Raw genomic sequence first — 16,194 nt, forward strand, 5'->3', positions numbered from 1 at the left:
AAAGAAGAGCTCTACAATTAGAGCTCACTCATTAGTCAATTTTATGACATGTATGATGTGCTAAGCTTTCTAGCAAACTACCAATATAACTTTTCCCTCATAACAAAAGTACATATAAAATATATATTAAAATTGACATTTCTATTTATTCTGTCTTTCCCAAGAGGATTCAAATAAGTTAGATAGTATATAATAGAATCTGTAATACCTGGATTTCAAATACTTTGGGAGAATTTGCCAAGTTATAAATAATAGGTACATAATGATACAATATGAAAATGGTTTTCTACTTTTGTTTGTAGATATAAAATGATCTGTACTAGATTGTTTTCTAATTTTAACACAATGGCCAAGATTCCTTAAGATTCATAACTGGTAGACAAACAAATATATTAGGAAAGTAGATAAATCACCGTTTTGAATATGCTTAACACCTGAAGACAGCTACTTCATTATACCTGAGTTTATAATCATAAACCTTTGATGTATTGCTCTATAGTAATTTTAAATATTTGTGATTTTTTTAAATTTGTATAGCTTCCCTAAGGCTTCTGATATTCAAAATAAGACTATGAGTTCTGCAACAACACAGAAGACTATAAAGCAAGGTCTGATAGAGTGACTAGTTTGCTTTATCTCTTTACTTTGCCCTCCTTCATATAACAAGAGGCAAAACTGAATGCCTCTTGTGAAGAACACAAATAGACTGAAAGTAAGTATGGAAAAATAACATACAAGCAGCACCCTCAAGAAAACAGGATTGGCTATATTAATATCAGACCAAAAAAATCTTTAAAAATGTTACTAGAGATAAGGATGGGATTTTGTAATGATGATAGGTTCAGTCCATGAGGAAAATATTCAGTTATGAATACACACACACATTGAAGGGAAAAAATACCTACTTCAATGTAATAGTTGGGGACTTCATTTTTTTTTTTAAGATTTTATTTATATATTTGAGGAGAGTGAGTGGGGGTGGGAGGGAGAAGAGCAGAGGGAGAGGGACAAGCAGACTCCACCCTGAGCATGGAGCCTGACACGGCTCCATCTCACAACCCTGGGACGATGACCTGAGCAGAAATCAAGAGCCAGATGCTTAAATGACTAAGCCACCCAGGCATTCCACAATACTCCACTTTCAATATGAATAGAAAAATGGGCAGAAGGTCAACAAAGAAATAGAGTTAGAACAATACTATAAACCAACTTACCCTAACAGGCATCTACAGAACACACCTGCCAACAACAGCAAATAGAAGTTCCTCTGAAGTATACATGAAACATTCTTCAGGATAGACAGTAAACTAAACCACAAGATAAACCTCAATCAATTCAAAGATAGAAATCATGAAAAATGTGTTCTCCGACCACAATGGAATGAAATTATACATCAACAGCAGAAATAAATTTAAAGAGCTTACAAATATCTGGAAATTAACCTAGATAATTGATGGGTCAAAAAAGAAATTAGTAAGAAAATGAGAAAATATACTGAAAAGATTAAAACAAAGATACAGTATACCAAAATCTATGAGATGCTGCTAAATTAGCAGAAAACTTGTAGCTATATATGCCTACATTAGACAACAGTAAGATCCCAATGTAGTACAAGCTAACCTTGCGCCTTAACAATGGAGAAAGAAAAGCAGACTGTATCTTAAGGAAGCAGAAGAAAAGAAAATTTAAAGATTAGAGAGTAAATTAATAAAATTGAGAATAGAAAAACAATGGAGAAAATGAAATGAAACCAAAAGCTGGTTCTTTGAAAAAAAATCAACAGAATTGGCAGATCTCTAAAGAGACTGGGAATAAAGAGAGAAGACTCAATTACCAGAATCCGAAATGAAAGAGAAGACACCACTAAAGATTTTATTAAGAAATATTATTACAGGGGTACCTGGGTGGCACAGCAGGTTAAGTGTTGGATTCTTGGTTTTGGCTCAGATCGTGATCTCAGGGTCATGAGTTTGAGCCCTGCATGGGGACTTGTGCTCAGCATGGAATCTGCTTAAGACTCTCTCCCTCTCTCTCTCCCCTGCCCAACATGCTGTGCACTCTCTCTCTCTAGAATAAATAAATATTTTTTAAAAAGGAATATATTATAATAAATTAGATAAATTAAATAAGATTGACAAATTCCTAAAAAGACATGACAAAAGTGACTCAAGTAGAAATAAGCAATCCAAATAGATACGTCATGTGAAAATATTGAGTTAAGAAAAAAAACACACCCATAAAAAAAGGCCAAATTCAGATGGCATCAATGCTGTATTCTACCAAACACTTAAACAATAATACCAATTCTTCACAAGCACAAATAATATAAAAGGATGGAATATTTCCAGACTCATTCTATGAACCCAGTATTACTGATACAAAAACCAGAAAAAAAGATATCACAAGAAAAGAAGACTGCAGACCAATACATCTTTTTTTTTTTTAAGTTTCCAATTATTTATTAGACAGAAAGATCACAAGTAGACAGAGAAGCAAGCAGAAAGAGGGAAGGAAGCAGGCTCCCCACCGAGCAGAGAGCCCGATGCAGGGCTCCATCCCAGGAGCTGGGATCGTGACCTGAGCCAAAGGCAGAGGCTTTAACCCACTGAGCCACCCAGGTGCCCCAATACATTTTTTTTTTTTAAAGATTTTATTTAATTATTTGTCAGAGAGAGAGAGGGAGAGAGAGCAAGCACAGGCAGACAGAATGGCAGGCAGAGGCAGAGGGAGAAGCAGGCTCCCTGATGAGCAAGGAGCCCGATGTTGGGACTCAATCCCAGGACGCTGGGATCATGACCTGAGCCAAAGGCAGCTGCTTAACCAACTGAGCCACCCAGGCGTCCCCCAATACATTTTTTTGAATATGGATGCAAACATCCTCAGCAAAATACTAGCAACATGAATCCAGAAATTAGACAAAGAATTATAAACCATGACCAAGTGGGATTTAAACCAGGTATGTAAGATTGATTTAACTTCCAAAAATGAATCAACATAATATACTAATATTGATAGAATAAAAACAAAAAAATTTTCAAGTACTTTCAAAAGACCCAGAAAAATAATTTGAAAAATATCTAACCCCCCTTTTTTATATATATACTGAACAAACTAGCAATAGAATAGAACTTACTCAACCTGATAAAGAGAATCTACACATGGGAAGGCTGGGTGGCTCAGTTGGTTAAGCGGCTGCCTTCAGCTCAGGTCATGATCCCAGCATCCTGAGATAGGGTCCCACATCGGGCTCCTTGCTTGGCAGGGAGCCTGCTTCTCCCTCTGCCTCTGCCTGCCACTCTGTCTGCCTGTGCTCGCTCTCACTTCTCTCTCTGTGACAAATAAATAAAATCTTTAAAAAAAAAAAAAAGAGAGAGAAAGAATCTACACACACACACACACACACACACCCCCAAACAGAAAAAAACCAAAAAACTAACATATAAAAAAAACCCTCCAGTTTACATCATACTTGATGAAGTAAGACTGGGTGCTTTCTCACAAAATTAGGAATGCCCACTCTCCCTGATTTTATTCCACATGGTACTTCAGGTTCTAACTAGGACAAATAGGCAAGATAAATAAATAAAAGGTATCCGGATTGGAAAAGAAGAAGTAAAACTATCTCTAGTCACGGATGAAATGATTTTTTATGTAAAAATCCCTAAGAAATCCATACACACAAAAGTTAAAATGAACACATTTAACAAGGTTTTAGGATGCAAAATCAAGATACAAAACTTAATTATCTCTTATACATGTACAGTGAACAGATTGAAAATGAAAATTTAAAAATCGATTCCACCTACATAGCCTCAAAAGAACAAAATATTTAGGGATAAATTTAACAAAAGAAGTCCAAACTTACACTCTAAACATCACACAATATTGCTGAAAGAAACTGGAGATCTACGTAAATGGAAATATGAACATCCTTGTTCATAGATCAGAAGATTTAACGTTGTTCAGATTGCAATCCTTCCCAAATTAATATGAAGATTCATCAAATCCCTATCAGAATATCAAGGGACTCCTTTGTAAAAATAGGCAAATTAATTCGAAATTCATATGGAATTTCAAGGGACACAGTATAGCTAAAACAATCTTGAAAAAGAAAAACTAAATAGGAGGAATCATATTTTCCATTTCATAATTTACTACAAGCACCTGCAATCAAAAGAGCATGGTGTTGATATATGGATAAACACAGATCAATGAATAAAATTCAGAGTCCAGAAATAAACCCACGTTTCCATCTAGTTTTCAACTGATTTTCGGCATAGGTGACAAGGTCACCTTAATGGGGAAAGGACAGTCTTTTCAACAGATGGTCCTGGGAAAACTGGATATTCACATAAAAGAATAAAATTGGACTCTTATGCTGTACCATATATAAAAATTAACTCAAAATGTACCAAAGACCAAAATACAAGAGCAAAAACTATAAAACTCTTAAAAAAAAAAAACTGGGGTAAAAAAAAAACACTGGGGTAAATCTTCATGTCTTTAGATTTGGCAACAAATGCCATGATATGACAACAAAGCACAAGCAACAAAAAAAAAGATAAATTGGATTTCATTAAAATTAAAACTTCCATGCTTCAAAAGACATTATTAAGAATGTGAAAAGACAACTCACAGAATGGGAAAAAAATTGCAAATCATGTATCTGGTAAGAGAATTGTATCTATAATACATACATAATTCATACAACTCAACAACAAAAATAACTCATATAACTCAACCCAATTAAAAGAAACTGTTGAAGTATCAGAGTAATATTTCTTCACAGAAGATATACTAATATCCAATAAGCACATGAAAAGCACTTGTCATCATTAGCCACCAGGGAAATGCAAATCAAACCACAAAGAAATGTCATTTCATACATAACAGGATGGCTAAAATCAAAATCTCAATGTTGACAAGAATGTGGATGAATTAGAACCTTCGTATACTTCTATGGGATGATAGAACAGCACAGCCACTATGGAAAACAATCTGGCTGTTCCTCAAAGGGCTAAACAGAATTATTCCCTGATTCAGTAATTCTACCTCCAGTTACATATATGCCTAGGAGAAATGAAATCATGTGTCCACACAAAAACCTGTACCAGGATGTTCAAAGTAGTATTATTTATAATGGCCCAAAGGTGGAAAAACCCCAAATGTTCATCAACTGATGAATGTACATACAAAATGTGGTAAACACAGAACAGAAAACTATCCCACTACAAAAAGAGATGAAGGAGTAAATATGGTACAACGTGAATGAACCTTGAAAACATGATGCTAGGTGAAAAAAGTCAGTCACAAAAGACAACATAGTATATGATCCCATTTACATAAAATACACGGAATAGGCAAATCCATAGAACAATGTAGGTCAGAGATGGCTTAGTTGGAAAGGCGAGAGGGTAATGGAAGGAATAGGGGATCGAAAGCTAGAGTACAGTATTTCAAAGTGATAAAAATGTTCTAAAACTGATGATAGTGGCTGCATTTATCTGTGAATATGCTAAAACCCAGATCACTGTACACAGTAATAACTATCGCACACTGTGAGTGATTTATATGGTATATAAGCTATATTTCAATGATACTGTTTAAAAAAAAAAAGAACTCATATTTACTTCCTCTCTCCTATCTTGACTCTATTAAAGATTAAAAAATTACCAACTTTACCAAGATATGAGTTAAAACCTAGTAAGGGTTAATATTTGCCTTCAGTAGAGAGATTATATGGAGGCAAGAAGGGGTTCTGTGATCTATAGTCAACACTGAAGCAGATTCTCTTTATAAATACTGGTCATTTTTCTGGAAATATTTTATCTAACCATAATACATGCATATTTAATGTTATTACATGTATGTTTACCTGTTCTTCAAGAACAGTTCTTCAGGAAGATCTAGTACATCTGTAAGCAAACCAAAGAAGGTATAGAGGAATGATACCTTTTTAAGGTATCATTTCAGGAGGGACGCCTGGGTGGCTCAGTTGGTTAAGAGTCTGTCTTTGGTTCAGGTCACGATCCCAGGATCCTGGGAGAGAGTTCTGCCTTGGGAATCTTTGCTCAGCAGGGAGCCTGCTTCTCCCTCAGCCTTCAGCTCCCTCTGCTTGTGCTCTTATCTCTCTGACAAATAAATAAAAATCTTAAAAAAAAAAAAGTATCATTTCAGGAAATAATAAATTGGGGTTTAATATTATTTTAAAATTCTTTCATGAGGGAAAGATTGCTTGCTCTTCCCCCTCCCTTTTTTAACTTATTAGAGAGTTAAATTTAACTTAGTAAAATACTGAGATTAACAAGATGAGAAGATAAAATTATACCCTAAGCAATTATAAAAGTTGCCCATAACTTTTTTCGAAGTTGTACACAGATCAGATTTAGTTCTGAAAAATATAAGGAAATTTAAAAGAATAAGTTACCCTTCACTTAATACTTTTATCTATATATACACAAAAAACAATAAGGAAGACCTAATAAATGTTTTGTTTTAACTTCACTGAATTCTAAACGGTTTTCTTTGTCATGGATTAAAGAGGAGGGAGTGGCGCTATTATTTTCGTAGAGATCTCTTACAGCAGGAAGAGGGATTCTAACAGATAAACTAAAAAGTCATACACAAAACTTAACTTACTGACTTATTTTTTTTTAAGATTTTAATTATTTATTTGAGAGAGAGACAGTGAAAGAGAGCATGAGAGGTGAGAAGATCAGAGGGAGAAGCAGACTCCCCGCGGAGCTGGGAGCCCGATACCAGACTCGATCCCAGGACTCCAGGATCATGATACGAGCCGAAGGCAGTAGGTCAACCAAGTAGCCACTCAGGCGCCCCAACTTATTGTGGGGATAAACGTTCACCAATTACTTATTTCCAGCGGTGGAGTGGGACTGGGGCAGAAATCGCGCCGTTTGGAACGGAACTCTTTTCGAATAATACGGATTCACTTTCCGCAAGGATGCCTGGCAGATGCAGTAAAAGTTGCTTAGAGTAAACTAAAGGGACCCAAAGACCAGGATATCAGCAGGAAACAACCAGAGGAACAGTAACAGTACTGAGGGTCTCACAGCGGGAGAAGAGGAGGCGACAACCTCCTGAACGCAGGAAAAAACCGGAGCGCCCAAAGGGTGCAAGTTGACCATTCAAGGATTGCGGTAGGGGACGGCGGAGGGCGGTGAGGGACAAATAGCAGATGCGGCCATAAAAATGAGCAGGGACCCTCCGCGTGTCATCCAGAACTCAGCCCCCTTCTCCCTAAGGCCGGAGTGTCGTCCCAGGGCTCCCCTCCGCCGGTGCCCTACCTTGCCGACCTTGCCCCGGGACCAGGAGCAGCAGCGCCAGCGCCCAGAGTCGGCCAAGCATCGTTGCTGCCGCTCGTGGGGTCCAAAGTGTCGCAGAGCCCGGAGCCGTGGACGCAGGCAGGATGGGGACACCTCAGACCTATCACAGGACTCTCTCGGCCGGTTCTTGCTAACTCTTCAGAGCCGCTGCGTGTTCTCGCTCTGGGGCGCAGCAGTCCTTCCCAGGAATAGCGTCTTTCGCGCCGCCGCTTTGCGGCTACGTCCCGCTCCGAAGCCACGCCCACCAGGCGGGAAGCCACGCCCACTTCCCCTCCCTGGAGGCCGCGTCTGGCGCTTTGCTGTGGCTCCACCACCTTGTATCTCAACAGCGGTCGCGTCCAAGGGACAAGCTCAGGGGGTATAGCATGGCCCCTCGCGTCTCACTGTTTTAACAAATGCTTTAAGACAACTTGATCATTCTGGAAATTGTTCAGATGGACCTCCAATAAAAGCAGCCTTGCGGGGTTCTGTTGGAAGGGGCAGTGCCCTTGATTACTCCTATAGACGGATTTTTAACCTGGTAATTGGGGGTGCTGGTTTGCCTCCAAAGGTGCACATGCTTCTCAGATGTTGCCCCTTTCACCTCAGGCCTCGGTGATGAAGGATGGAAGGAGGGAGCGGAGATTAATATTCCAACACTGGTAGATCTCCTCCTCTGCCTCTATGACAGTTTTAAGAAATGGAAGGGAGGACATTGAGACTTCCAAACACCTAGGGTTACCCATTTTATATTTGCTGGTGATTCCAGTGTTCTTTCAAGTTGTCCAATGGTGACCCAGTAACCCAGGATCCTGCCACACATGGTCACATGACTCCCAAGGGGGGATGGTCTTTCTTCTGAAGTTATTTTTATATGTGTGGTTGCCTCTGCAGAGGAAGCAGGTGCCCGCCTTAAAAAACAAACAAACAAACAAACAAAACAAAACAAAAATTTTAAAAGATTTTATTTATTTATTTGACAGACAGAGATCACAAGTAGGCAGAGGCAGGCAGAGAGAGAGAAGGGGAAGCAGGCTCCCCGCTGAGCAGAGAGCCTGATGTGGGGCTTGATCCCAGGACCCTGAGATCATGACCTGAGCCAAAGGCAGAGGCTTAACCCACTGAGCCACCCAGGCGCCCCAAAACAAAACAAATTTAAAACAAAACAAAAAAACCCAAAAAACCCCACAACTGTTTCTTCATCATTCTATGTCTTTAAATGAAACCTCACTTTCCTAGTTCTATTCAGCAGCCTCAGTTCTTGAGTCCCCTTAGCCATCACTTGGGACTTTGCCCTCAGAGCTAGTACCTTAGGGAAAAGAAAACACTAGTCAACAGAAAGTAGTCCTAATGTCCTGGTGGGTTCCAGGATTCAGTCCACAGTTCCACTTATGGATTTGGAGGACTGAGGCTTGGATGAAGCATGATGATAAACACAGGAGATGCCCAAAAGAGGTCCTTCTGAAAATAGTTTATAATTGGGTGCCTGGGTGGTTCAGTCCATTAAGTGTCTGCTTTCAGGTCATAATCCCAGTGTTCTGAGATTGAGTTCCCCATTGGGATCCCTGCTCAGTGGGGAGTTTGCTTCTCCCCCTCCTTCTGCCCTTCCAACCTGGTAGTGCTCTCTCTTGCTCACTCACTCTCTCTCAAATAAATAAATCTTTAAAAAAAATAGTTTATAACTTTTTTTGAAAGATAAATTGCAATTAAAGAATTTTAAGCCTGTTTCCAAAAGTGTAAGTATTAACTCATTTTGGGGGAAAAAAAAACCTTTGCGCTGCATATAACTTGTATGTAGTCCCCTTTTACATGCAAAGAAGGCACCCAATTATAGATATAGAACAAAAGTGAAATATAACTTTTTGGTGGGGTTGGGCAGATGATTTTCATCTTCAGACCTAATTATGGAAGAAAAATTTAAGGTGAGCAGGATGAAAACCCAGAGATTTTTTTAGTGTACATCTTTTATTTCAGCATATTAAGTCCTAATAAAATGGACAGAAGGGCAACTGGGTGGCTCAGTTAAGAGACCGACTCTTGATTTTGGCTCAGATCAGTATCAGGTCAGGGTTCTGGGATCCATCCCTTGTAGGGCTCCATGCTCAGTGGGGAGTCTGCTTGAGATTCTCTCTCTCCCTCTCCCTCTTCCTCTGCTCCTCCACCCTACCCACCCACCCCCATGCCAGCTCTCTCTCTCAAATAAATGAATAAATGTTTAACAAAAAACTGGGGCATAAAAATAAACATCAATTATCTCAGTTTATTTGTGAAATCACAAGGAATAAAGTAATAGCTATAAACAAGATAAAGTTGTAAAAGGCTTTTTGTAAATTTTTTTTGTCCAACAGTATCTGTAGAAATGCAAGCAACGTTTATATTTTCTTGGAGGACAACATTACTTACCTAATTCTCAACAAATTATACAACTTAAAACAAATTATATAATTTAAAATACAGTGGGTCCCATTTTTCCCCTCAGTTTTTGACTAATGAATACTATTTTATGAGTTTATAATAGACTTGTAACAACCATTTTTCCTTGATATAGTGAGTTAAGATAGAAAAAAAAAATGAATTTAAATTGTTTTCCAAATCTCAATGGAAAATTTATCTACTCTGGTGTGGATCTGTAAGAATATATCAAATAAAAATTAGTTACAGGATTGTGGGAAAAAACAGAGTAATAAAAATGATGTTTTAACATATATCTAGTAAAGTTCATCAAAAGTTGGTATAAGATTCAGATTTTTTCACTTTCCCTTTATTTTTTAAAAGGAGGAAAAAACAGTGGATGCATAGTACCACTAGTGTAAATATCCATGACACCAGGGAAATTATGGCAGGTATCACTGAGAGAGAAATAGTATAGAATGTCTGGAGGAAAATGAAATGAAGCCAAGAGTTAATAAGTATAATGTAACTTGAATAAAGAGAAAAGCCCACCAACAGAAACTTCCATATGATGATTTTTTGCGGGGGAGAAGGGGAGAAAATAACTCTGCACTTGTCATGTTCATTTGCAAAATGATAATGAACTTGTCTGGGTAAAACCCCTCAAGGGGACGCGAGAAGACAGAGCAAATTAAGTGTACTAACCTTGGAGTCAGGACACCTGGGCTCTAATCCTAGATCTGCCACCTATTTACTAGCTGTGTAACCTTGGACAGCATACTTAATGTCTCTTAACCTCATTTTTCTGCACAATGGGAATGATGATAGTAATAACCTACTGCACAGAGTTTAAGAAAAAAAAGTGTGTATATGTGTGGGAATGGGTGCTGAGGAGGAGTGTGAAGAGAGAGCACTTAGCATCTGATTCAGAGTAACTAAAGTGAATGTATATAATAGTGTACTGTTAATAAAGGCGCAACACCACATAATTATTCTTTTTCTTGTATCTTGTTATTATATAAAGGTGCATAGTTTCTCAGTGTTAGCCTGTAACAGTGTACAGTATAATTTGGAGTACACTTATTGAAAACACAGGTTTATATAATATATGAATTCCTTGGCCAGTGTGTGTTTTACTAAATGAGAGAGTCTGGCTCTCTCCCAGAAACATCTACCTTTTTTGGCAAAAGCATCCGGTGGGGGGGGGGGGTGGGGAGGGGGGATAATGGCATTACCAAATCAATACTTAAGCTTCATAAATTAATGTCTTGGCTCTGAATCTGAGTTTGTATCAGGAGGCTACTGCTCCCAGACAGAGACACTAAATGGAATAGATATCTTGCTCCCAAGACTAGCAAGTTCCTTTTTCTTAATGAGGAGTGAACTAGAGATGTGCTACATTAAAGAAAATTCACTGAGAATATCCATTAACTGTGAATTTTATAGTGTTTATCGTGGGCATGCCTCTAGGAAATAATGTGGAAAACCTCGGAGAGGGGGGGCTGTCTGCCTTGGCATGAATGCTGGTTATTATAATGAATCTTTCCACACCCATGTTCGAAGTAGCATTACTCACAATAGCTAAAATGTGGATGAAACCCAGGTGTCCACTGATGGACGAACTGTCAGCAAAATGTGGTATATGCGTGGAATGGAATATTATTGTTTTAAAAAGGAAAGAAATTCTGATACAATACAATACAAATTCTGATACAAGTACAGAAGTTCTGATACAAAACATGGGTGAACCCTGAAGACATTATGCTAATTGAAATAAGCCAGTTCAAAGGACAAATACTGTATGATTCCATGTATGTGAAGTACCTAGAGTAGTGAAGTTCATAGAGACAGAAGGTAGAATGGTGGTTCCCAAGGACTGGGGTGGGGGCAATAATCAGTTTGGAAAGACAAAAAACTTCAGGAGATGAGTGGTGGTAATGGCTACACAATAGAGTGAATGTATTTATTCCTACTGAACTATACACTTAAAATGATTAACATGATAACTTTATATCACATATATTTGGCCACAATAGGAGAAAACAAGTAAAATGAATGGATCTTTCACCCATCAGCCAGAAAGCAAACCTTTTATTTAAACAGATCTCAACATTATTGGCTTGAAGGAGATTTTTTGAAAATGTCCAGTTGAGTAAAAATAGCTTAACCTCTGACAGAATTTACTTTGAGACATAAACTCATACTCAGAGGTTGACAAATTGATTACACCTCCACCAGCCACGCAAAACCACATAAATTGCAACATAGGGTCATAAGATTTACCAGCTAAGCAGTTTTCCTATCTTGTCGGTCACAATACTTTATATAATACTGAGAAATTACTTTTCAAAGATTTGTTTTAGTCACTTGTACACAATAAAAATAGCTTTTATGAATAGTTATTTTAATCAAGAAATTAACTTGTTTCAACTTAATCTTTTCCATGATGTGATTTAGAAATGAGATTAGAATACTAAAGTTCCTTTGAATGGAGTTGGAAAAGGTGTATATTATCCCTTTCAACAGCCATCCATATACATAAGTATTACTGTTTGCTTCCAAAGTACATATTATAAAATGCCTTTATAACTGAAATATCTTCCTAGTAAGTATCATGATTATAATTGAATGTTATTTAGATTCTTCTAGAAGACTTAAATAAAACGTTGTAGCAGGTGGGAAAACTATGTAACATTTCTATTTTTGTTTATATGATTTATGTTATCATCCCTTTCTAAATCATGAAGCATTTTGAGCCTCATAATTATAACTTGCAATATATAATTAGTTAAATTCTGCAACTATAGAAGGAACTTTGATAATATTAAAGCAGAAATTCCATTATTTAGGAAATGGATTTTTTATGAAAAAATCTAATAAATATCAGTAAGTTTAGCTTTTGTCCAACTTTCCCAATCACACTTAATCCAATTTAAAATAAACCAAAATTTTATAAGATGCGAAGTAATTTTTATGGTATCTTTATTATAAACATAAACATAAAATTCACCTGCTTTTAGTGCGTAATTTAATGAATGTAAGCATATCTACAGAACTGTGCAACATCATCACAGTCTAGTATTAGAACACTTCCATCACTCTAAGGATAAATCTCATGCTAACTTAGAGTTGCACTCCATCCCAACCTAGAGTTTTAAGCAACAACTAATTTCTTTTCTGTTTCCATATAGTTGCCTTTCTGGACATCCTATAAAAATGGAATATATGTGTTCTTTTGTAACTGGCTTCTTCCACTTTTTGAGATTATCCATGTTGTAGCTTTATCTTACTCTATTTTATTTTATTCCTTTATTTACTTTATTCCTTTTTGTTGGCAAATAATATTCCATTGTGTGGATATGGTGCATTTTGTTTAGCCATCAGTTGACATTTGGGGTTGTTTCTGCTTTTTGGTCATGTAAATAATGCTGTCATCAACTTAGTGTAAGTCAATGTGTGTACATGTATGCTCATTATTTTAGAAAGAGATCTAGGAATGGAGTTGCTGGTCATGTGATACGTCTATGTTTCACTTTATTTCTATTTTTTCCCCCAAGGGTTTTTATTTTATTTATTTTTCTATTTATCTATTTATTTATTTGAGAGAGAGAGAGAGAGAGCACGAGCAGGGGGGACAGGCAGAAGGAGAGAGAGAAGCAGACTACCCTCTGAGCAGGGAGCCTGATGTGGGGCTCCATCCTAGGACTCTGGGATTCTGACCTGAGCTGAAGGCATACACTTAACTAACTGAGCCACCCAGGTGCCCCTCCTATGGTAAAGTTTTAAAAAAAATTTTTTTTTTTTTTTTTGGCGGGGGGACAGTTAGAGACACCCTGGGAGCGGGGGAGACACAGAGGAAGAGAGAGAGGGAAGATCTCAAGCAGGCTCCATGCTCACCCCAGAGCCCCACATGGGGCTTGACTTCACAACCCTGGGATCACGACCTGAGCCAAGATCAAGAGTTGGACACTTACCCAACTGAACCATTCAGGCACCCCTCCTATTCTAAATTTTTATAATTTGGCTAATACAACAACACCTCTAGCAAATTTCTCTGAGAGTGAAGGCAAGGTAATATTCCCCCCTCCTGGGGCCCCTGGGTGCCTCAGTGGGTTAAGCCTCTGCCTTTGGCTCAGGTCATGATCTTAGGGTCCTGGGATCGAGCCCCACATCGGGCTTTCTGCTCGGCGGGGAGCCTGCTTCCCCCTTTCTCTCTGCCCGCCTCTCTGCCTAGTGATCTCTCTCTCTGTCAAGTAAATAAATAAAATCTTTTAAAAAAATAAATTCCCCCCTCCTACCATATATACTCCTGTAACTACCTTGTTGCATTGATGCCTAGGTTTATTTTTTTTTTTTTTAAGATTTATTTATTTGACAGACAGAGATCACAAGTAGGCAGAGAGGCAGGCAGAGAGAGAGGAGGAAGCAGGCTCCCCACTGAGCAGAGAGCCCAATGTGGGGCTCCATCCCAGGAACCTGAGATCATGACCTGAGCGGAAGGCAGAGGCTTTAACCCACTGAGCCACCCAGGCACCCTGATCCCTAGGTTTAAAGGTGACATTAAGCCTGCTACTTAAACTATCTGGAAAATGGAAATAATATAATAGTGCTTATCATTGTGATGGCATAAATATTAAATAAAATTACAAATACATATATATATATATACTATATATTTATCTATACATAATATGTAGCCTAATGCCTGTCAAATACTAAGTAACAGAGCTATATTCTGTATATATCTGTATTAATAATAAGCACCATTTATTGAAATATCCTAGTCAGTATTTTGTGATAGAGTGAATGCACCAATCAGAATATGTAGTCTAAGTGGGGAGGAACAGTGTCTTAGTCATCACTTAACACTGGCAAATCTATATAATGACTTAGTCCTATCTGAGCTCGAACCATTCTGCTCTATGGATGTTGCCCAGCTTTTCCTCTAGGGTTGGCAAACTTTTTCTGAAAAAGGAACAAATATAATATTTTTCAGACAACATAGTCTCTGTTGACACTACTTTCCTTTCACTGTCAAGTGAAAACAATCATAGATAAATTGTAAATTTTTCAGTATGGCTGTGTTGCAACAAAACTGTATCCCCCAAAACAGACTGCAATCAGATTTGACTTGTGGGCCATGGTGTGCAGATCTTTCACAGGAAGTTAAAATATTATTTGTATTGTTATCTACTTGCATGTACATAGTAAATTTCTTTCCTTCTTAATCTCTAAATATATGATCTTACTTTTTTGTTGGAATATTTTAAGCCTATCATAGAATTTCTATATTTTCTTACCTGTATACTAATAAAAACAGTTTAAAAATATTTACCTATTTTAGAGCTGGAGAAGTCACCAAGGTCAATGATTTTTAAGTATGTTTTAAGACATTTTGTCCAAAGGCTCTAACTGAAAATGGAGTGAAAGTCCTGAAGCACTCCCCACCAGCTCTGCAGAGGACAGTTTGGGAAACATGGCTTGAGGTAAGGGTACACACTCAGAATTCCACAGAGGCAGGGCAGGAGGGATAAATATGTGACAATGGTTCAGTGTAAGACAACTGGGAGAGGTGGGGACTAGGGCATGAAGTTGCATCGATTATATAGAAGTAGGTGCTACCACCAGTTGATTGTTATACTAACAGAATTCCAGCCTACTTTGCTGGGTCATCTCTCCTTTTTTCTAAAAAGCAAAGTTTTTCTTCTTCCATTCTTTTATTTTTTTTTTAAAGATTTTATTTATTTGACAGAGAGAGAGAGAGACAGCACAAGCAGGGGGAGCAGCAGAGGCAGAGGGAGGTGCAGATTTCTTACTGCACAGGGAGCCTTGATGTGGGGCCCCATCCCAGGACCCTGGGATCATGACCTGAGCCGAAGGCAGATGCTTAACCAACTGATCCACCCAGGTGCCCCAATTTTTTTTTTTTTTTGTATTTATTAAACACTACAATTCTAAAATTCAGAAACTAGTTTAAAACAAACAAAAGAAGGGGCGCCTGGGTGGCTCAGTGGGTTAAAGCCTCTGCCTTCGGCTCAAGTCATGATCCCCAGGTCCTGGGATCGATCTCCGCATCGGGCTCTCTGCTCAGCAGGGAGCCTGCTTCCTCCTTTCTCTCTCTCTCTCTCTCTCCCCGCCTGCCTCTCTGCCTATTTGTGATCTCTACCTGTCAAATAAATAAAATCTTTAAAACAAACAAACAAAAGAAAACATTGCTTGTCAGACCAAAGAAACAATTCTGCTGATCAGCAGCTTCTGCTCAGGAGCAAGGTTCTCATTCATTTCATGGATAAGAGAATGGAAGATCAGAAATCATGACTTTGGTAAGGCTGGCATATGTTCTTTGACTTCAGTGTCCAAATGTCCTTTTCACTAACACATTGTCTTTGACTTGGGAAAATGGGCTGATCATGCAATGGTTAAGAGAGGAGACTTTGTGGCTGGGCAGACCTATTCTAGAAATCCCAGCTCTGGATCCTAT

At 38.1% G+C, this 16,194-nt stretch overlaps 1 protein-coding gene across 1 annotated transcript in view; it reads right to left on the bottom strand.

Annotated features, from left to right (window-relative positions):
• Window positions 1-7,502, bottom strand: part of LOC111147427 (von Willebrand factor D and EGF domains) — a 70,206-nt gene extending 62,704 nt beyond the window's left edge. The window contains exon 1 of the mRNA XM_022503434.1: window positions 7,305-7,502. Coding sequence (XP_022359142.1) covers window positions 7,305-7,365 — 61 coding nt within the window. The 5' untranslated portion in view covers window positions 7,366-7,502. The remainder of the gene's footprint in view (window positions 1-7,304) is intronic.
• Window positions 7,503-16,194: the final 8,692 nt, after the last annotated feature.

This window comes from Enhydra lutris, unplaced genomic scaffold (genome assembly GCF_002288905.1).
Source record: "Enhydra lutris kenyoni isolate GAN:26980312 unplaced genomic scaffold, ASM228890v2 scaffoldscaffold16, whole genome shotgun sequence".
Lineage (NCBI taxonomy): Eukaryota > Metazoa > Chordata > Mammalia > Carnivora > Mustelidae > Enhydra > Enhydra lutris.